Source organism: Acinonyx jubatus, chromosome B2 (assembly GCF_027475565.1).
Source record: "Acinonyx jubatus isolate Ajub_Pintada_27869175 chromosome B2, VMU_Ajub_asm_v1.0, whole genome shotgun sequence".
Taxonomy (NCBI): Eukaryota; Metazoa; Chordata; class Mammalia; order Carnivora; family Felidae; genus Acinonyx; species Acinonyx jubatus.
In genome coordinates this window covers 140,954,187-140,977,537 of record NC_069385.1, presented here as the reverse complement: position 1 = coordinate 140,977,537, position 23,351 = coordinate 140,954,187, and the positions used below count along the sequence as shown (strand labels likewise).

At 41.0% G+C, this 23,351-nt stretch overlaps 1 protein-coding gene across 6 annotated transcripts in view; it reads right to left on the bottom strand.

The window, feature by feature from the left end:
• The window catches only part of CDKAL1 (CDK5 regulatory subunit associated protein 1 like 1), a 704,834-nt gene that overhangs the window by 579,002 nt on the left and 102,481 nt on the right, over positions 1 to 23,351 (bottom strand). For all 6 annotated transcript variants that reach the window (XM_027040405.2, XM_053223204.1, XM_015085900.3 and 3 more), the window contains one exon: positions 13,948 to 14,032. In XM_027040405.2, coding sequence (XP_026896206.1) covers positions 13,948 to 14,032 — 85 coding nt within the window. The remainder of the gene's footprint in view (positions 1 to 13,947; positions 14,033 to 23,351) is intronic.

Sequence of the window (23,351 nt, the reverse complement as noted above, 5' to 3'; positions counted from 1 at the left end):
GAGCTGTTGATTCTAAAACATTCTGTGAAAGAGATCTTTGACATACACATTAATTTGTAGTTTTCCCAGAGCAGTTTCTATCATGTGATTCTGTCAGTTTCTTTCTCCATGTATCTACTGAGGAGACAAGCACGCACGTGTGCACGCACACACACAGGCACGCACGCACACATTCAGCAAAGAAGAAAAACACTGAAGAATAGGCCATTAAGACGTAACTGTGTCTGGGCAGTTCATAACAATGGTTCAGCAGTGTATCTGTGCAGGGACACAAAAAGGCACTGTTGCACAATGTTCGGGTGCATTCCATGAGAAGAATTTGATACCCTTAACTTTCCTCTAATATCCAATGGCACCAAACTACAGAAAATGTATAGCAAGTTTTATTGGACTCATCCCACTGGTTAGATGTTCAGTGGTTACTTCTAATTCTCCATTTTTTTCATGTTAGGTGTAAAACACTGAATTTCCATTTTACTGAAAAGCAGCATTGTTCTCAGCTGAAACAAACTTTTTAGAATTATATAAAATAACATTTTCTAATATTTAATTATAGAATGAATTTCAGTCTCAACCTGGCTTCCAATTGGTTAAAACCTTCCATTTTCGACCCTACTTTTGTCTTCCACTAGTTTTGTTTTCTACTAAATTCTTTTAAACTCTCTAGTTTCTAAACCAGGTTTAGAATTATTATATCATAAAACTGAATCTCTGGAACAACGAGATACTGTCCTTATAGATTCCATTTCAAATATGCTAACTGTACATCTTAGGAGCAGAAGGTATTTGAAAATCCCAATTACTCATTATCATTATTATCATCATTATCATTATCCTTAGTGTGTGCAAACATCTAAGCCATGAGCTCTTTCCTGTATATTTTGTTGTTACATCATCAGAAACAGGTCCGGGTAAGCAAAAAGAGAAAAAGTTCTCAAATGGCAACTATGCTGCTTCTTAAATGTTCTTAATAAAGAAAAAAGGAGAAAGAAGGGTCATTTGTCCATATTGAGAACATAATCTAATACAGGGATCCAGACAAATAAGAAACAAAACATGTATTTTGCCCCAAAGATTACATCTACAGCAGTGACATCAAGTTAGCCCCCAGATAAAGTACTCCCTTTCTCCCCTACCAACAGAACCCCAATTCTGTTGGGAACAACAATGACCAGTCTGAAATAAATAAAAATATATTTCCTGCTTCCCTTATGAATAGAGAAGTCATCTGATATGGTTCCAGCCACTGGGATAAAGCACACAGTTTTGAGTGGGACTTCCTACAAAGCCCCTTTAAAGGAGGGACAAAGTCAAGTGGCACTGTCCCCCCATTCGGTACTTCCTCCTTTTTAGAAAACACATATAATGGCTGCAGAGGAGCACTGACGTTCCACCATAATGGAAAGATCTCTAAGACTGCCGGGACCTGGCACTTCCATGCTCGAATTGCTAAACCAAAGCCAGCAACTTCCTAACTGTGGACTTTGTATTAGAGAAGAAAACTAAATCCCCCATCTTATGTAAGCCTCTATTTTTTTTAGTTTTCTAGGACATACAGCCAAACTTAATTTCTAAGTAAGGCAACCTAATAGAAAACAGGGATACAGAAAAAGTTCTATGAAAAGCTACAGGGGAACACTCTCGTTCTGACAGAGGCAGGGGATGGTGGGGTCAGGAGGATAAACCTAGAGAGAAAGCAAAACGTATGGTTTGGTCCATTCATTTGTTCAACCATCATGGTCAACCACAGTTAGTAGGTGTCAGGATGCAGATAAAACACATAGTGGCTACCCCTAAGGAACTTTGAAACGGAGTACAGGCACATCAAGAGATGGTTAAATACAGGATTATTCATATGGGACAGCCACACACAGCCATGCCAGACTATGTCTACAAGCACTGTGTCTAATAACCCACAGAGCTGCTATCCAGCCATCAAAGCCTGTATTCAAAAGTGCCTTAAGGACTGGCCTCAGCCCTTGAGCTATAAAAACAGTAAGAGAAATAAACATAGGGCACTTTGAATAGGATTTGCCTCCACAGATAAGGCTAGTAGCTAAAAGCACAGTTTCATTTTACCTATGGATCCTGTTTCCCCTTCACAACCACTCTCTCCAATTCTCCATGACTGCAGACAACCATGCCTTAATATAGTCTAAAATCGAGGTAACCCTTCAAAGTGGCCCGGAGCACACCTAAACCTGAGTGCAACCATAAGCAAGGGACAGCAACAGTTAACACGTGATGTTTTAATATCCTGTTTATAGGTTTAAAGGTCCTATGTTTTTTTAGTTCATTTATTCTCAGTTATTAAACAATACCACTGAGTGCCTAAAATTTAAGAAAGATTATGTTTCTTACGTTTAGAGCATAGAATAAGGAGAGAAAAAAATACACAAGAGTCCTTTTCTCTGTTGTATAAACACACACACCAAGAATAAGTAGAATGTCTTTGAAACCAAAACAATAGGAAATCACTCTTGGCTGAAAGCACCGGCCCAGATCATGTTGATTTCTTCTTTAATCCTGCTAAAGCAAGTTTCTGCATGCTTTCTGGGGCCTCCACCTACAGAGCTGTTAGGACAACAGCCAACACATATATTTAATTACGTAAGTATTCAACGCTATCAGCCAGCTGTTGCCAGTACATAATACACTGACCTCTTTCACTTACTCTCTTGCTTAAAATGGCAAAAACAAAGCAACTGTTGATGTAACAGTAATCATGAAATATGCAAAATACTATTCTCCAAAAAGATTGGAGATAACTACAAAAACTCAGTTTTGCATTTTAAAATGACCTACTACATCTAAACTGCTTTTTCTGTTCCTGATTTGCAAAATAAGTGACTAATCTTTCAACTGTGAGTTTATTCCCTCATTTTGCCTTATTCAAGTCTACCAGAAGAAGTTCAACCCTAAAATACACGTTCTCCTTTATTTCCAATCAAGTTTCTCACTGGGATATGCCACGTAATAATATCCCTGAACTCCCATTCATCTCCATGTTTTTCCTTGGTTAGGAGACAAGTAACATAAACCTTGTAACGAGGAACTGGTCAAAATCTTTAGGAATCAACAGAGAGTTCTCCATTTATGTTTCCAGAAAGCATGTTCTTCCAACACCATTATTAACCCCAGACTCGCTGATGGGGAAAACCAAATATAAAGTCCTTGCAACAACAGAAAATAGACTAAACAGAACCATGACTTAGGACTTGAATAACACAAATCCACACGTGGTACGATGATAAGGCCTAACCCCTAAACAACAACGTATCCACAAAAATGTGGTCTGTACCAGTATCCCCGTGCACATACATCTTACTATTTGACCTCTCTCATAACGTCCTTTCTCAAGTCAACCTTACCAACGATTCAGCTTCCTCCCCTGCAACAGCCGTGTGGATTTGTGTTTTGTTTTTTTAAGTCGGTGGTATATCTGTTTCCTGCTCATTTGGTGAAACTGAACAATTTGATACTCAAAAGCAAAATATATGCCATGGTATTAATATAGCTATATAATTTATATATTTAACCAGAGTAAATACATTAACAATGACTTGCTGATGCACAGACAGCATGATGCTAACCTCTCTTCCCCAAAAAGAAAGAATCAGTTCGACCTAACTGTACAAGTATGTATCGAGTAATTACAATTGTGTGTCAAACTCTAGACCAAACATTACCAGGTTTTTATCTACACCTTTCTTTCCTACCCTCTGACTCAAGATGAGATGCTTCAATTGAGCCAATGGTCAAGGTCCTGAAGTTGGCCCAGCTTAGTTTGGCAAGAAGAACAAAGTCCTGTCATTCACAGGTGGACTTCTGCCAGCTTGACCAAGTGACTACTCCAAGAATTCCTATCCTACGATCCAGCCGTTGCTCTACTAGGTATTTACTCAAAGGCTACAAAAATATTGATTTGAAGGGACACATGCACCCGGATGTTTATAGCAATATTATAAACAATAGCCAAATTATGGAAAGAGCCCAAATGTCCACTGACTGATGAATGGCCATAAAAAGAATGAATCTGGCCATCTGCAATGACATGGATGGAGCCAGAGTGCGTTATGCTAAGAGAAGTCAGAGAAAGACAAATACCATATGATTTCACTCATATATGGAATTTAAGAAACAAAGTAAGTGAACATTGGGGTGAAAAAGGGAGAGGGAGAGAGGCAAACCATTAAACATACTCTCAACTGCAGAGAACAAACTGAGGGCTGCTGGAGGGGTACTGGGTGGGAGGATGGCTTAAATGGGTGATGGGCATTAAGGAAGACACTTGTGATGAGCACTGGGTGTTGTATGTAAGTGGTAAATCACTAAATTCTACTCGTGAAACCAATATTACACTGTATGTTAACTGTAATTTAAACAAAACCTTGAAATTTAAAACAAAAGAATTCTTACCCCCTTTCCTACTCTCTCTGGAAAGACACCGTGCAGCAACAGTGACCAATACAAGTTTCCTACCTCACTTCTGACATGGGGCAGGTTTCTTCCTAGTTTACAAGGAAAACATAAAAAGAAAACAGCATGATTTCTTAAAAAGAAGGTCCATTAACAGGATATTCGAAAATTAGAATTTTCTTTCCCCTTTTTGCAAATATACAGACTTGTCTCCAACAAGAGATTCACAAGGGCCTTGGGGGACCATTCTTAGAAGAGTTGACAAGCAGTCTATTAATGGTTTCTGTGTCCCAAGAAAAGGAAGATCATTACACAGTAGAGTCAGCGGGTCAGAAACTCCAAAAAAAGAATTTTCCTGAGGTAATAACCTGACCTCAAGACTCACAATCTAGTAGAATGTCAAACATGTAAACAAATAATAAAATGTAATATTCAACAATAGATGTTTGTACGGGATAAAGAAGTAGCAGAGAATAGAGGGTGATTAACTCGGTGGACCTTGGAGGTAAGGGGGGCAGTTAGAAGGGAGATGACCTTCCAGATGATACTGCCTTTGATAGGAGTTCCAAACGGAGAACAGGTTGCCAGGCAGCATTACATGAGTGTGTGGGTGTGTGACTGTGTGTGCGCAAGTGCACGCACATGCACACGCGCATGCATTTGGGAGAAAGGGGGAGCATTTTCAAGGGAAAGGGAAGAAAACGTGCAAACACATGATGTGTTTAAAAAATCATATAATGTACGGGAAAAGTAGAATTCTAAGGAGCCACAAGAAAACAAGCTAGAGAGGGAGGCAAGAAAGATTTTTTTTAAAGACCTTATTACACTAAGAAATTTTACCTTCATCCTATAGCTGGGATGGAACCACTACGGGGTGTGAAGGAAAGGAGAACATGGACTGGCCCAGAAAAGTAGCTGAAAACAAGTTAAAATTTTCCTGTGAAATTATGAGCAAGAGATACTGAGGACGGTAACTACAGCATTAACAACAGGAATGGAAGGAGAGGGTTACATTCAAAAGATATGTGTCTAGTTCGCGGCAATCTGACGACTCCTGAAGAGAACACAGTGGTTCACTGCCGGTTCCAAGAGGAACACTTATTACCACATAAGGAATAAAAATACTAATAAAGCGAGCGAAAGTAAAGAGAAAGAAGATGGGGCACCTGAGTGACTCAGTTGGTTAAGCGTCCCACTTCGGCTCAGTTTTGCGAGTTCAAGCCCGACACCGGGCTCTGTGCTGACAGCTCAGAGCCTGGAGCCTGCTTTGGATTCTGGGTCTCCCTCTCTCTCTGCCCCTCCCCCACTCACACTGTCACTGTCTGTCTCTGTCTCTCTCTCTCTCTCTCTCTCTCTCTCAAAAATAAATAAATGTTAAAAAAATTTTTTTAAAAAGGAAAAAAGAAAAGAGGAGGAAGAAGGGTTAAAAGGAGAAAGGAAAAGATATTCTAGAAGGAAAAGAATCAAAGAAAACTCACAGACTATCTGGAAGATGACCGCGCAAGCAAACAAGACAGACAGCATGAGTGCAAACACCAGCGGGGGGTGGGGGGGGGGAAGGTGAGGTATATAACATGGGTTTCCACATGATGACTGGAGGGGTCAATGAGTCATGTCAACAGAGAAGTCCAGGAAGCAGTCAGATATGCACGTCTGGATCCTGGAAGGGGAGAGGAGAGTCAGAAACAGAAATGTGAGAGTCATCGGCACACGGACGGTATCAGAACAAGTGAAGGAAATGAGAAAATGGGAGGAGGAAATGTCAGCTCATACTAAGCACGGCACGTTCAGGGACAAAAACCTCACGAGGCCATAGCTGATCCAGGACATACGAAGTCAAACAGTCCACTATTTTTGAACTAACATTCCATATGGAGGGAAATGTGCTGGTGAGCAAGGAAAACTGAAGCAATGAGACTGTGCCTGGTAAAATTATACTCAGGCAGCTGCCACTGACAGTTTAAGGACATAAAACTGACAATGAACTGAAACCACCGCATACAACTAGAAAAGCCAAAATTGAAACACCAAAGTTAAAAAAAAATAGACAATGTACAGTATTAAAAATTAAGTTTATGCTTATTTATTATTATGTTTTGAGAGAAAGAGCACGCAAGCCGGGGAGGGAGAGGGGAAGAGAGAAATCCCAAGCAGGCTCCATGCTGCCAGCACAGAGCCTGATGCGGGCCTTGAACTCACAAACTGTGAGATCATGACCTAAGCTGAAACCAAGAGTCAGATGCTTAACGACTGAGCCACCCCGGTGCTCCAAAAATTAAGTTTAACAGAACAACTTCTGTAAGGCCAAACTAAAACCTACTGTTAATTTTCTCTTCCAAAAGATAACCTGATTACTAGTGAATCTAGGTTAACAACACAATCAGTCAAGCTTTTTATTCTCTTATAAACTGGATACTCACTAACTGAAAGGCCAAGCATTTCTCTGTTCTTAATAGGTTAGCTTTTTTAAAACATTGTACAAATTCATGTTCAAACAATACTATGCTGCGTCCCCAACTTTATGAAGAAGAACTCCAAATTAAATCTACATAGAGCAAAAAAATGACTTCATAATAGGAATGACCATCCAATAACTTCTGTGTTCTATCAACAGAATGCTATATAAGGAGCTGTCCTGTAGACAAAAAGATGTTATACAAAGTAAGTAGCCTCTGTCTCAACCGTTTTCTTCTCTGTTCATTCCTTCTTAAATTTCCAATTGTTCTCTCAAGTAATTTCACTCAGATATCTAAACCTTCCCTTCCACATTACCATTTATTTCTATAGCAAAGGTGGTTCAAAGAACCAGTGACTCTGGTCTATCCACTATCAGCAGGGCTAAAACCACACTGCCCGTTTGGGTTAATCATGCACCAGGTCAAAAAGAGGTTGACAGCCCATATGATCAAAGCAAGCTGGCTATTCTTTCTGTCATTTATATAGAACACACAAGATGTGTTTATTTTCACCAGCCTCTGAATGACCTCCTTTAGGTGGCATAGAAAAGATCCCACATTTCTATAAAGCATTAACCAAAGGAGTTTTCTTATTTGATACTCTCATTAAGAGCAAATTTTGTTTTTTTGAAACTTTTGATCTTTTTCAAGAGCCCCTCAAGTTAAAGGCCATATTGTCTAAATCAAACTGGTGTAATGAATAAAACAAGGACAGGGCAACTAGCAAATGCTCAAGAGGAAAGTGCACACATCCAATATGCTGCTATCACAAAACATGGGGCTCATTAGTGATTTTTTTCAAAACCAGCAAAGGCAACAGCATTTAAGATTTCAAAGTTCAGAAAGCAGCCTCCCCCCACCAAAATCACTCGACTTCATTTTTGCTACTTAAAACTCCCACTTGCTTATCAATCTGAATACCAGTAACACAAACACTGTAAAACCTTAATAATTAGATCAACTAGAAGAGAGCCAGTATAAAGTACTGAGCAGCACAGCCTACAGATTAATATAGACGTGCACTTTTGTATCAGGTACATTAATTAGATTAACGAATTAAAGATCAAATGCTATATTATCAGCACTAGCTTATAAAATGAAGACTTTCAAATAATTTTAAGCCACATTCTCTCTGACCAACATTAAATAACACTGCCTACAATACTGTGTATACTGTGAAGTTTGACCATCACCACCAGGGGGGAAAAAAAAATCAGTCTACCACTGTCTCATTAGGATTTCACAATTCATGGATTTTAGTCAATGAGATCAATGATTCATGAATCTGAATATTAATGGTATTAATGACATAAAAGACAGTAGATAAATCCCTTAGAGTTATCTCTCTTTACTCCTGCCTCAGTGACTCAAGAGACATAAATATGAGGTGATGAGAGTAATTAAAGACAAACAATTATTAAATACCAAAAATACAATGGGAGAGAAACAAAAGCAGAAGATCAGAAATGATCACATTCAGGAATGAGCGGCAAAGTGAAGCAATCGTTATTCGTACAAGATCTAGATTTTAAAAAAAAATAGGTCTCAGCTCATCTTTGTAAATCTTTGAATTTGAGCAGAAGGGATTAAGTGAAGCAGAAGAGGAAGAAGGAAAAACCTACTGGACTCTCCTGAATTTTTGGTTTTGTTTTTGTTTTAACGTTTATTTATTTTTGAGACAGAGAGAGACAGAACATGAACGGGGGAGGGTCAGAGAGAGGGAGACACAGAATCTGAAACAGGCTCCAGGCTCTGAGCTGTCAGCACAGAGCCCGACGCGGGGCTCAAACTCACGGACCGTGAGATCATGACCTGAGCCGAAGCCGGACGCTCAACCGACTGAGCCACCCAGGCGCCCCAAGGACTCTCCTGAATTTAAATGTCGTCTCACTATCATCAAAAAAAAAAAGAAAAGAAAGGAAGAAGAAAAAAAGAAAATGAATTCAAGAGAGGACACTGAAAGGGAAAGGACGAAGCCAGGAGACTGGAGGAGAGTGTAGACAACTGAGGGCGCAACAGAGTGCATAAAGGAGAGTGTAGACGACTCAACATGCAACACAGTGCGTAAAGGAGAGTGTAGACGACTCAAGGTGTAACAGTGCGCAGAGTGTAGATGACTCAAGGTGTACCAGAGTGCGTAAAGGAGAGCGTAGACGACTCAAGATGTAACAGAGTGCATAAAGGAGAGTGTAGACAACTCAAGGTGTAAGAGTGAGTAAAGGAGAGTGTAGACGACTCAAGGTGTAACAGTGCGCAGAGTGTAGAGGACTCAAGGTGTACAGAGTGCGTAAAGGAGAGCGTAGACGACTCAAGATGTAACAGAGTGCATAAAGGAGAGTGTAGACAACTCAAGGTGTAAGAGTGAGTAAAGGAGAGTGTAGACGACTCAAGGTGTAACAGTGCGCAGAGTGTAGAGGACTCAAGGTGTACCAGAGTGCGTAAAGGAGAGTGTAGACGACTCAACATGCAACACAGTGCGTAAAGGAGAGTGTAGACGACTCAAGGTGTAAGAGTGAGTAAAGGAGAGTGTAGACGACTCAAGGTGTACAGAGTGAGTAAAGAAGAGTGTCGACGACTCAAGGTGTACCAGAGTGCGTAAAGTATTCATCTCCCATCCTCTGTTAAGAGATAGTGACGACAAGGGAGGAAGCAGCAAAGTAAAGCACGAGGCTTGACACAAGCGGGACATCACTGAGAGTCTCTCCATGTATAAAAATGTCACTTGAATTTGACGTTTCCTCAGCATTGTTATTGTGTCTTTTACCGGATTATATTTATTCTGGAAACAAATCAAATACTGGCATAGGCTTTATGTTAACAAGAACTGGTTGTGATTACCAAAAGCCTTTAAAGCCATTAAAAGTAAAAAAAAAACAACACTACTTAATCACCTCCAATACTGTTTTTACGTTTTTCTTTCAGTTGAGCAGAAGAGTGCACTAAAGGAGTGGGCTTGCTGCCACCAGTGTTTAAAGACGGTTTTCTCCTGGGATGACTTCATTTAATCATCCCAACACCGCATCGTTCCTGGGAACCACATTCACAACACAGCCGTGTATACGACAAAACCCACTGACACACGTTATATCTGAGTCTACAAACAGTCTAGGAGCACAGCCATTAGCTACATTACAAAACAGAATCACAGAAACCAAATCCTCTGGGTTCTGTACGGAGGGGGTATCCACAGCATGAAAATACCCTTACATCTTATTTACCTTTCCTAGAAGGAAAGAGTAGATAACCTGGGGACACGACCGACTTCTCATAAAATGAAAAGCATACTTTGAAAACGAGCAGCATCTGGCAATCATCATCTTCGGCTTGCTCCCCACCGTGACTCCACTCCCTCGCGCCACCCTGCATCTCCACCACCCTCCTCTGTTCCCCACCACAGTGCAAGTGGCCCCCCACCCCCTGCTCCTCCTGTAGTTTCTGAGTTGAGTATACCATCACATTCAGCTATCACTTCTATGCAAAAAGTATAAACTCTGTCTCTTAGTGTTGGTCCCTCTGATGACTGCCTGAGTCCTACAAACGCTTCCCTGACAGCTCTATCTGGGGGGCACAGTAAGAAAATGACTGAACACAGCGACTCCAGTCAGACTGCCTAGGTTACAATCCCAACTGCACCATTTGGGAACTGAACGGCCTTACAGAACTTCCTCTGGAAAACAGATGCTGCCTCATCTGGAAAAGCGGAATAAAGCTGTAAGCCACAACTCAGTGACAGACTGCAAAAATTAAGCTAGGTGATATCCCACTGAGGCAAAGCATTCCAAACAGTGCCCAGCACACAGAAGGCACTCAATAAAGATCAAATAGGATCATCACTTTATTAGAGTATTTATAGCTGTGACTTCAAATACAGCCTGTTCCAAACCAAAACATGTCTTCCCTCCAACTGAACTCCCCGTCTGGCATTCCCCATTATACTCTAGCCAGTGGTCTTAGAGTCATACTCATCAATGTTGAAAGGATAAAGAATTCTTCTTTTTTAAGTCAACTCCTTCCTTCCCTACCCGAGCGCCTCCATGTGAGATGAGGTCATCGGATCCTAAACTATTGCAACTCTTGCCCTCCATGGACTCCTGAGCTGTACTTGTCCTTACGCCCAACCATCCTTCCCACTGCTGCAAGAATTAATCCTGAGAGACCAAGGGAGCAAACATGGCTAGAAAAATAGTTCTTTTAAAATACCTTGTACAGTAGTATAAAAATAAATACTATACAGGTACAAGGAGAAATAACATGTTTTTTTATATAATAATAAATGATATTGGAATAATGTGGTTGTCCCTACACTGTTAAGGGGAAAGATCTAAAACAAGTACAGGTACTATATGAAGAAATTATACATTCCCGGAGAGTCAAAGAAGGCCCAGATACCTTATTCGTGGACTGGAAAACTCAAAATGTAGAGATGCCAATTCTCCTCTCAAAGTCACCATGAGATTCAATCTTATCACAATCAGAACCTCAACAGTATTTCTTCCTTGTTGAACCTAGAATCTGATACTAAATTTATGTGGAAGGACAAAGGGCAAAGAAAAGCCAAGATATTCTTGGTAGATATCAAATATCTAGACTTAATATAAGGCTGTATCAATCACTGTGTGGAACAGCACCAAAAGAAAGAAAGAGATCAATGGAACCACACAGAGATCCCAGGGACAGACCCAAACATCTATGGACACTCAACATCAGAGTGAGTAATACATACACAAAAGGAAAAGAATGGATTTTTTTAAAAAACAGTAAACGATATTGAAAAAAATTCACTTTCTACATGGGGGGAAAAAAGGACACTGGACCCCCTTCCTGGTACCATACAACAAAAATTAACACCAGATGGATTATAAACTTAAAGAGGAGACATTTAGAAGACAATATTACAGAATACCTTAACTCTGAGGTAAAGAAAAGCTTCGTAAATGGTAAGAGCACAGACCCAAAGGAAAAAAATAAATTTTAATACAAAATTTTTCTTCATCATAAGATACCATTAAAGGAAGTGGGGAAAAAAAAGCTACAATTGATGTCTGCTGCCTATACAACATGTAAAGATTAGTATAGAGAATACATATAATATATTCCCACAAACAGTAAAAAAAAGAACAGGAAAAAATATTTAAAAAGCCATTTCGCAAAAAAAGCCAATAAACATATAAAAAGATGCTCAACATCATTAGTAATCAAGGAAATGCAAATTAAAACCACAGTGAGCCATCACCTCTCCCACGAGACTGGCAAACACCTAGAAGTCTGACTATATGGAGAACTGGCAAGAACGTAGCGCACACCCGTTACTGCAGGCGGTGAACGCTGGTACATCCATTCAGGAAGAAGAGTCTGACATTACTGACATCTGTATGTAAATGTATACGTATATATGAAATTTAGTATGTATCAAAAAAAGTATGAATTGGAGTTGACCCAGTGAGTCAACTCCTATGTTCGTATCCTAAAATAACGCTTGCCCGTGTGCCCCAGAAAACATGTTCACAATGTTCAGAGCAACAGTGTTCATAAAAGCAAAACGCTGGGAAAACTCAGTACTCGATCAATAATAAGATGAACAAACGGTGACAAATCCATCCAGTGAAATGTAAGAAGGACCAGTTATTTTATATCCATCAAATGGATAAATCTAAAATCCTATTGCTGAGGAAAAGAAGCAAATCTCTAACATCAGTAAGTCCAACAAATGGAGTTCAAAACAGGACAAAGCTAAACCACACGTTGTTTGGGGCGATACTCTTCCTAAATGTAGATTAACTAATAAAAGTGAGGGAACAACTCACAAAAGTCAAGGTAAAGATTACTTCTTAGGGATAGGATACAAAAAAGGGACACGTGGTGGTTTCTAAAGTCTTGGCAATGTTGTAATTCTTACACTGAGTGGTTGCTATATAGGTGCTATGTTTATTATTATGTAAACTGTACATGTTTCATAAATGTCTGATATATTTCATTTGATGTATTTGACAGAAAAACCCATGGGGGCTGAGTAAGAATGGGATGTGGAGAGGTGGAGCATGTAAGAAGTCTGGCTGGAAAGACAAGAAGGAAAGCAGCAGCACAGCTACAAGGGGCCCCTGGACCGATGAGACCCGAGCAGGGACAGCTACAAGGGGGCCCCGGGACCGATGAGTCCTGGGCAGGGATAGCTACAAGGGGGCCCTGGGACTAATCAGACCTGAGGTTTCACTACCCATGGAAAGGCACCAGTGAGATGAAGAGACGCTGAGAACATAGGAAAAGGAGGACATAATTTATAAACCAAGGTTTCCAAGAAGGTGAACAGGGGGAGATATAGAGCACATATGCAAAAGGATACTTCTTTCACTTGAACGTGAAGGAACAAAAGAAAGAAGGACTTAGATGCCCTTCTCCTCCACTGAACTTCACTCCCCTCAAGGCCAGGCATCGTTAGTATCGAGAACAATGTTAATGGGCAGGAAAGAAAAAAGAGGGAAAGACTGTTTTGAGTTGATCCAACAAGTGTAGACTAGGTTCCCTGAGAAGAAGACATCATTACTACTCAACAAATATTCAAATCATCCATGGGAAACGTCCACATTAAAGTTACATTCTTTATCACGTAAAGTCAAAACAGTATAATCTTAAAACTCCAATTCATACTTTTTTTGATACATACTAAATTTCATATATACGTATACATTTACATACATGTGTATATATGTATATATGAATATATATTATAAATACACTATATATATATATATATAAAATTAGGGAATTTTTTATTTTTTTAAGTTTATTTATTTATTTTGAGAGGGAGTGAGCGAGTGCGCACAAGCAGGGGAGGGGCAGAGAGAGAGGAAGAAAGAAAATCCCCAGCAGGCTCCACGTTGTCAGTACAGATCCTGATGCGGGGCTCGAACCCACGAGCCAGGAGAGATCAGGACCTGAGCCAAAATCAAGAGTCAGACGTTTAACCGACTGAGGTACCCAGGCACCCCTATTATTAGGGAATTTTTTAGAAGTTGATTTCCTGAAGTTCTTACTTCACTTATTTAAAAACAGGGAAAAAACAACTTCCACTTACTTTATGGAGTTTCTAAAGTGGTCTTCAGCTGGGTTTTTTACAGTACAACTATTCAGGAGCCATAGATCTGCGTCTGATGCATTTTCTATTAAAAAACAGATATAAAAAAGAAATTTCAGTATCACATTTAACCATTCACAATCACTCAAGCGCTTACCCCGATGGCACGGTGACAGACGCAGTGGACAGTCAGGTACATTGTCAACGGCATCACGCTCCCTAACTGCTCTACAGACTATGGAAATATTCGTGAGAAATACAAAAATTTAGAACCTGTGCTGTATCTTTTCAGTGAAAAGTATAAATAAGCATTTTCTTCCCTTACTTAAAAACTTCCAAACACTTGAGTGGAATATGCAGTTAACTGCCCCTTTTTGGACTGTGTCAATATTTTCCAGGCGGAGATATTATCATACACTGAATATTCTGCAGCTTGAGATGCTGTTAAAACTATAATTTGTCTTCCCTGAAAAAGTTAATCATTTACATCAAAGTGAGCCTTTCATGCCTCTCACCAGTTTGCTCCAATATTGTTATGTATGTGGTCCCCCCCATCCTGGGTAGGGTCATGTCCCAACACCCTCAGGGGATGCCTGAAACCAGACAGTACTGAACCCTATAGATGCTATGGTTTCTTCTGTGCATACGTATCTGTGATAAGGTTTCATTTATAAATCAGGCAGAGTAAGAGAATAACTAACTAATAATAAAATCGAACAATTATACTCGTATGGTGCAACAAAAGTTATGTGAACGGGTCTCTCTCTGTAAAAGTATCTCACCGTATTGCACTCACCCTTCCCCTAATGACGAAGTGAGACGGCAAAACGTCCACGTGAGGAGATGAAGGAGGTGAACACACAGGCACTGGGACGTAGCGTTAGGCTACTACTTGACCTTCTAGCAATACGCCACAAGGAGCACCACCTGCTGCTGGACTGTGACTGACCACGGGTCACCGAAACCACCGATGAGGGCTGGGGTTGTGGAGGGGGGACTCCCGTACGATGACAAACTCACGGGCAATGCAACCGAGAATCCCAACCCATCAACTTACGAAGCAAGTTTGTAAATGCCTACGGTGTTTGATGCTATTGCAGCTACCCTGTTGTCTAACAGGACGTACACACCGAAACAGGACTCCCACAACGAAAAGAAATCCAAAATCGAAGACTGTAGCACCCACAACGTATACGACTGGAATACCAGAAGCTAAGGTGTAATGACATGAAGAACCACGAGGACAAGCCAATGTCAGTGTGCACATTCTCCACCCAGGAAGGGAACCTCAAGTGACAGCATTCTGTCAAAGGGATGGCGAGCACATCAAAGCTTCTGGCAAATTGGCAAAGACTTTTTTTTCCCCAAACATTTTATTATAAAAAAGATGAAATATTTTTATAGACACCAGACCAAAAAATTCTTGAATCGATTAAAGACAAGGTGCCTCTACCTGTTTATCAGCTGAAGGCTACGATCCCTCCTTCCCGGTCTCACTCCTTCCATCCGTATCCCCCTCCCACACCTCATGGTCTATTTTCCCTCCCAACAGCCAGAGTGACCTTTTACTTAAAAAATCTGGTTATGTCACTTCCCTGTTCAAAGTCAGAAATGATGAGTATTTACCTACCTGCCTGTGTCCCCTCCTAATTATTCTCCACGATGCCGCCTGAAAGACCTCCTTCTAATACCAATCATCTGATGACTTCCAGTGGTGATCAAGGCCTTTCCAGATCTAGCTACCTCCCCAACTTCAGTATGAATTTCTCCCTACATGCATCTGTCCCTCCAGCCACAGCAAACCGGTTGTAATTGCTAAAGCCTGCACTACTCCAGCAGCTACAATATCTTTGCTTCACTCGTCTGCCTACCTGGCTACCTCCTACTCATCTTTCAGGTGCAGCCTGAGGTCCGCAGATGCGTCTTCTCTGCACCCCATGGTAGACTGCGCCAAGACTATTCCCGCACTTCACATTCCATATGAAAAGAATTCATCCCCCCAGCCTGTCTTCATTGCTACGTAAGACATACTGAAGACAGCATTTTTATCTGCTGCCCTCTGAATGTCCGGGGCCTAATACAGCGATGGGCACAGAATCAACATTCAAACACCCGTGCAACACTGAACAATGTGCCAGGAGGCTCAAGAAGAGAGAAGGAAGATGCTAGCGCGGAACCACATGCATATGGCACTTCCGCCTTTCTGCTAAAGCTCTGAAGGCGAGACTCATGTTCGTGAATAAGCTTCAGCAATTTGTTTAACAAACACTTAGGGCTGAGACCTGATCTTATTCACAGTTATACCCCCAACACTTATTACAACACCTGGTCCATGGGAGATACCCATTAAGTATGTACTGGGGGAATGGTGAATTTTAAAGACAATCCTAAACTCCGAGCAATGTATTACACAGATAAGTAAAGGTCATGGGTGTCTGTTAGCTAATGACAAAATAAATAAAAAAATAAATAAATAAGTAAATAAATAAATAAAGGCTAGGCATTTATCTAAAATCAATAAACACCTAAAGACAGAACTATCTGCACCAGATGCCAGCTTTTGTATCATGGCACATTCTTCTACTCAGTCACCTTAAAGCCATCTCTCACCCTACATACTGCAACAAAAGCCATCTCAAGAAGAACTCCAGCAATGAATAAGGCAAATTATTCCACTCCGTCTGAAATGTGGCAGAATGTACGGACTCTCAGAATAAGGTGACTGTTAGGCTCAGTGATCTAACTGCAATGAACAGGAACGCGATGAATATACCAAAATGCCTACAAAATTGCGCAACTTTTTAACCACCCCTCAAAAGACAATGTCCCTTCTCCAATGAACACAAGAGTCTCTTATCCAATTATTTCTGAACTCAGTTTTGTGTTAGTGCATCTTACTTAATATTGTCAAAACACACTATTTACAAGCACAAATCAGTTCAGTACACAACAGTAACACAATGAGGATTTACTATGTGCCAGGCTCCATTCTAGGAACAGAAGATATGGCTGTGAAAAGAGTTTCTACCCTCAAGGAGTTTAAGTCTTGAGAAGGAAGTCTGATTTAAAAAAAAAATAAAAAGACAGAAAACAAGGTAATTTCAGGTACTGGCCAGTGATATTAAGAGAATAAGAGTAATAGACAAAGAATAATTAGGGGACTGCTGGCCAAAATAGGTCTCAGAGACCTCAACTCAAATCTGAGTTGAGACTTAAGTGACAAAAGAAACCTAGCATGCAAAGACCAGAAGAAAGAGCATTTCAAGAAGAAAACACCGCAAGTGTAAAATAAAGGCCACGAGACAAGATTGAACTTGTCACGTTCCAGTACCAGAGAGAACAGTGTGACTGAACACAGTGAAAGTCGGGACAGAAAGGTCAGAGAGGCAGGCAGAAACCAATCGTTACTTGACACAGCATTGTAAACGTAACGGGAAGTCACCACTGGGTTTCAAACAGTTCATCTCTACTTCAGAAAGCCCATTCCAGAAGTGCTGTGAAGACTACAAACAGGGAAAAAAGTCAAGTCCAGAAACCCAGCTGGAAGCTGACACACTGGTCTAAGACTAAGTGAAAAGGACGGCATAAACCGGACTGGGATTACAGTGACGGCAAAAGCAAGAAGTAAATGGAGGAGGGCTATTTCGGAGGTAGAATCAAAAGAATTCATGGGTAGATGAGACAGGAATAGTGCAAGAAGGAATCAAGTAGCATTCCTCAGCACATGGAAGGAACTTGGACCTGATCGTCAGTTGTTTGTGGTGCCATCTACTGAGTTGGGGAAAGGCTGGAAAAAAGAGATTTGGGGACTAAAAGAATCAATAGGGGTTTCAGGGGGCCGTGCTTTGTTTGAAATCCTTATTAAATCTCCAACTAGAAATACTGAGCAGCTATTGGTATAAAAGAAACCGAAACTCGCGGGAGTCTTTCAGCCTGGACAAATAGCAGAATCAAAACCCTACAGAACATGTCAGAATTTACAGGAATGGGCGAGATTACAGGAGAAAAAGAGAAAGGAGAGAGAAAGAAGTAGAGGGCAGAACACCGGTCATTCGCGGTCTGGAGAAGAAGGTGAGAGGGACAAGGACAATGAAAAGGCACAGCATGCAAGATAAGAGGATAAAAGACAGAAAACATGGTGTGACAGAAATCCAAAGAAAAAAACTATTTGAAAAAGGGGTAATCAATTATGTTAAATGCTAAGAGTTAAAGAAAGGTTTCTGAATCTCTGTATCTCTGTGCCAACCCACAATCATTCAAAGATTCCCCCCCCCTTTTTTCAACTAACACAGAAAAACTCACTACAAAATGCAGATTCCACATGATTTGCCCCCTTATAAACACATTTTCTGGGTTCTAAGATGCCAGCAACTGTCAGAAACACCATCAACTGTGTAACAGCTCTTCAAGAGGGGCAGAAAACTGTAGTCATGTTCTTATCGATTTGAAGATACATGCCAACTTCAAACATTAACACTAGCAGGGTAGGAGTGAATGGCATCAGAAACAGAAATCAACCAGATTAGCGCTGCCCACCTTCTAGAAGAATCAAGAAATGCCAGAAGAACTGCCTTTCCAGGAACCCATCTCCCAAAATAAAGTCAACGTTCAAACATGGCACCGCTAGTGGATGGCTTGGTTATTAGATTAAATGTCTGCAAAGAGACAGTTAACGCCTTACAGTCTTGCCTCCATCGGAGCATTTTAGTCACCAACACCTCCAGTGTCGGAGGAGCAGCAGCTAGAGAAGACCACTTGGGGAAAGAAGGACTAGGTAGATGGGCTAGAATGAACCCAGGAAGGGAAAGGCAGTAAGAAGGCAGCCAGCTTGGAGGCACAGGCTTGGAGAGGATCCAAGAAAGATTGCTACTTGAGATGTGGCCTCCGGTGCAGTCGATGCCTGACGTGCAGCTGAAAATCATCTACACAGAAGTCAAATATGGCCAACGCCAGAGCCGGGACACCAGGACTGGTCTGGAAGGGAAACAGCTTCAGACTAGCCAGATGGGATCTAGCTGTCAAGATCTGATTATTTTCAGTCTCTCATTCTGAAAACAGGGCTGCAATGAAAGCACTGTGCCTGTATCATTTTGTATGCTTCCCAGATTACCCTCGGAATCAAGCCCCAAAAAGTGGCATTGCTGTCAAGGGATAAACTTTTACGTCGTTCCATTACATACTTTGAAATTCCTATCCATAAAGGGTGCACCACCTTGCATTTCCATGAGCAATGCGTGAGACTGCCCGTTGACCCACATCAACCCCCACACAGCGTGCTATCAAACGTCTGTACTTATGCCAATCTGGTGGGAAGCTGGGTCCCAGGGAGGTTTCAGTATGTATTTCTCTTGTTATGAAGGAGCTCAGCATCTTTTCATATATTTAAGGGCTGTTTGCAATTTTTTTTAATGTTTTCCATTTGTTCATGTCTTTTTGCCCATTCCCCCCCCCCAGGCTAAACATTTTTATCTTGTTTTAATTACTAATATACACAAATACACACAAGGAATATTAATTCTCTGTCGATGATATATTCCAGTATTCTTTCCCACTTTGTCACTTTACTTTCTTACGGACCGTCTTCATGTAGTTTTATTTCTAAGATAACAAACTCATCAACCTCTCCTCTTATTACTTCTAGATTTTGAGTCATAATTAACAAGATTCCTCTATTCCCAGATTACTAAGGAGTTTGCCAATGTCCTCTCCTAATACACATATGGTTTTACGTGTAGATCTTTGATCTGTTAGGAATTTATCTTGATATGCACTGATCTCACTAAATTTTTTTAATGCAAAATGAAGTAAGATCTTATATTCTCATTTCAAATTGGAAACTATTAAAACCTACGACACTACCTACTGCTAGCAAAGCAAATGGGACACCGACGCCTCACTTTGCCGACGGCAGTCTACAAAGATGAAACTCTCTGGAATGCAATGTAGAACTGCTCTCAAAAATTTAAATGTGCATCAGGGTTTCTCTGACACATGCTTCTGGGCTACTTGCAGCACACACGTGTGTATTTATACACACACATATATGCACACATACACCTATACACACATACAGAGAGAGAGACAAGTAATCAATTTTACAAATCTCAGTAAGCATTACTGACAAAGCAAAAAACCTAGAAAGCCTACATATCCATTATAAGGAAACTGTGAAAATAAATGAGACTACTGCTAAAATACCACTCAGCTTAAAAAGCAAGATAAAGCTATAAATGCTATTTTATAATTATCTTTGTTAAATCATCAGGTGAAAGAAAAGGAAGGTGCAGAGGGCAGGTCTTGTATTTGTTTTTTAAAAAGGGAAATTCCAGGGGCACCTGGGTGGCTCAGTCAGTTAAGCGTCTGACTTCGGCTCAGATCATGATCTCACAGTTCATGGGTTTGAGCCCCGTATTGGGCTCTGTGCTGACAGGTCAGAGCCTGGAGCCTGCTTTGGATTCTGTGTCTCCCTCTCTCTCTGCACCTCCTCTGCTCGCTCGCTCTCTCTCTCTCTCTCAAAAATAAACATTAAAAAAAAATTTTTTTTTAAAGGTAATTCCAGGGACACCTGGATGGCTCAGACAACTGAGTATCTGACTTCAGCTCAGGTCATGATCTCACGGTTCATGGGTTCGAGCCCCACGTTGGGCTCTGTGCTGACAGCTCAGAGCCTGGAGCCTGCTTTGGATTCAGTGTCTCCTTCTCTCTCTACTCCTCCCCCGCTCACACTCCGTCTGTCTCTCTCTCTCTCTGAAAAATGAACAAACGTGAAAAAAAAATTTTTAAGGCAAATTCCATTCTAAGTAAAGAGCATTTCTGAAAACACATACATGAAAGTGAGGTGTCTGTCCTTGGGAGTGAGGTGTTCATACGCTCCTTTTATAGTCTTCCTCTTTTCTGTTTTTATGGTCCTTACTTGTATAACCGTATAGAGTTTAATCCTGAGACAGGAAACATTAATATTTAATTTATGTCCATCTGTATTACTTCAATTTTTTTAAGTATCTATTGCTTTTTTCATTTAAGAAAATGAATCAAACCTTTTTAGAAAAAAAATTTTTTTTAAGTTTCCTTTTCCAGAGAGCTTAGAATCAGTAGCGTTCTTTCATTTTAAGGTGAGAATATAAAAACCATTTTCCTGCTGAGACCCATCATGAAAACAGTGACCCCATATACATTTTCTGACGGACTTCTCTCCTCGCGGCTAAAAGCTTTTGTACTCACTGAACCAAGGAAACGACAGTCATTGACACACCACCTACTCTGAGTGTGAGGAGAGAGAAACAAACTACTATTTGTTTTAATCAAAAAGCATTACTCTCTCTAAACTATTTCTTTATATATGCTAGATAAATTACTTTTAAGCCTAAAGTAATAAAAAGCTGAGTAGCAGTACTGCTAATAACTAGCATTACTGAGTATGTATTATGCATCGAGTGGTATGAGCCAAGCATATCATACTCATTTTTTTCCCGACTTAATCCTCCCCGTTTGAGGTGGGTTCACTTTTACTCTAATTTTAGAGAGAGAATCTAAGACTTAGAAAGGAAAAGTAACTTGCCTATAATCACACAGCAAGGGGGGGTGGGGGGGCAGGATTAGAAATCCAGACAAACTGACTCCAGAGACTATAAACTTAAGGAAATTAGAATGCCTCATTAGTGGCTTTTTGCCTCTTGATCAAAAATAATACAGACAATATCTAAAAACAAAACAAAGAAGTATTGCATGGCTGTAAGACTGCCTCACGGTATTTCTAAGAAGACTAATAATCAGGCTTCAAAAGGAACCGCTTGGCTATTTCCAAAATTTCCAAGATCCTGAACGTGTCAGCTCTTGGCCTTCTGTAATCCGTAGGAGACATGCAAATAAAGAGAGAATTAATAATGAGTGCAGGATCCTGAGTCCAAGGCACAGGCTGACTCTCACAGCCACCCGGCTCCTCTCACCCTGCAGGCTTCCGCACAATGGCGGCATCACAGAAGAGATGGGCACGGGTCAAGTCAGCACCACTCAGAACAAAACATTCATCTTCCGCGACTGTTCCATTTGAAAGTCCACCAGAGCAGCTGCATAGGACAGGGAGAGGGCTCTATTCATAGATTTAAGTAGGGCAGTTAAGATGATACAAATAAAAACTCACTAAAAACAAAACAAAGAGGGGGAAAGAAGTTGACTGACTTAAACCCCAAAGCCTTCTGGGGGAGTTTCTTTACTATGGAACTCTGGAAGGCAAGTCCAAACAGTTTAAACGTCCATTACGCTTAACCATACGCAGGGAGTTTATTTACGCGATACGAATCACTGGGTGCCTACCACACAGTCAGAGAATATGCTTTAGGAGGAGAATTTAAAAGCACCGTTGAGGTGCATGTTTATAAAGTAATTTCTTAAAAACCAATAAAAGGCAAAATGAGAGTTCTGGTCAGCGGGTTCATTTTTTTCTTCTCTGTTCCATTCACTGTTCTCCGTAGGGGCTGTGTAAACAGAATGGAGTAACTATGTTTTCAAAATCGGTTTTACAAAAGCGATGGAAATGATCTGTGAGAAAGTATTCTGCCCTCAGCCAGCTAGGGTGGGAGGAGTAGGGGGGATGGGAAGAATAAGCGGGGGGGGGGGGGGGGGGGGGGAAGAAGAGAGAGAGGGAGAGCAGAAATGAAAGAAAGAGACGGAGCGTCTCCAGCCAGTTCCCAGTCTGAAACACTCAGAGCAAGAAGCGACCTCCCCTGTAGAGTATCGGGGACTCTTCAGTGTGTTTCTGAGCGAAGCAGAACATAGGAGCTCCTACGGGGAAGCACTGATCCTTAGAGATTGCTCGTATGATAAGCTTGTTCTTTTAAAACGAGTCCCGCTGACTGCTTCACAGAAATAAGATGAAGCCAAGGGTCAGCTTGAACTCTGTTTAGTGTATGAAAGGAAAAGAAGGTTTTTTTTAGATGAGAAGTAAAAGCTGGCAAAATTCTACCCATAACTACTGAAAATTAATTACACAGCTAAGGAGGGCTGGTCATAATCAAAATCAGAGTGCAGGACGGACCCTTTTGCCTTACTGTGCAGGAGAGAACATTGCGAATATTCCCCATCATCTTTCCAAATTAAATTCCCTGTTGATCCTGACACGTGATTGGCTCAGAAGTCACCGCATCCAAGGACTCCCTAACAGGGCATTGATTTCTGTACGTTCAGTAGGTTCGTAAAGTAAGGGCCGATGTACGAACCAAACGGACCCGGGCGGACACTTCACGATCCGGCCGCCACCCCTCCGTCTGGAACCACGGCGCGTCGGCGTACCCTGCAGGCTCTTGCTCCCGCCGCTCTGAGCTTTTGGGCCCACAGGCCTCATGAGTAAAACTCAAAAATGCAGAAGAAAAAGAACAGGGAGGGGGCAAAGAATACGAACTTAAGAG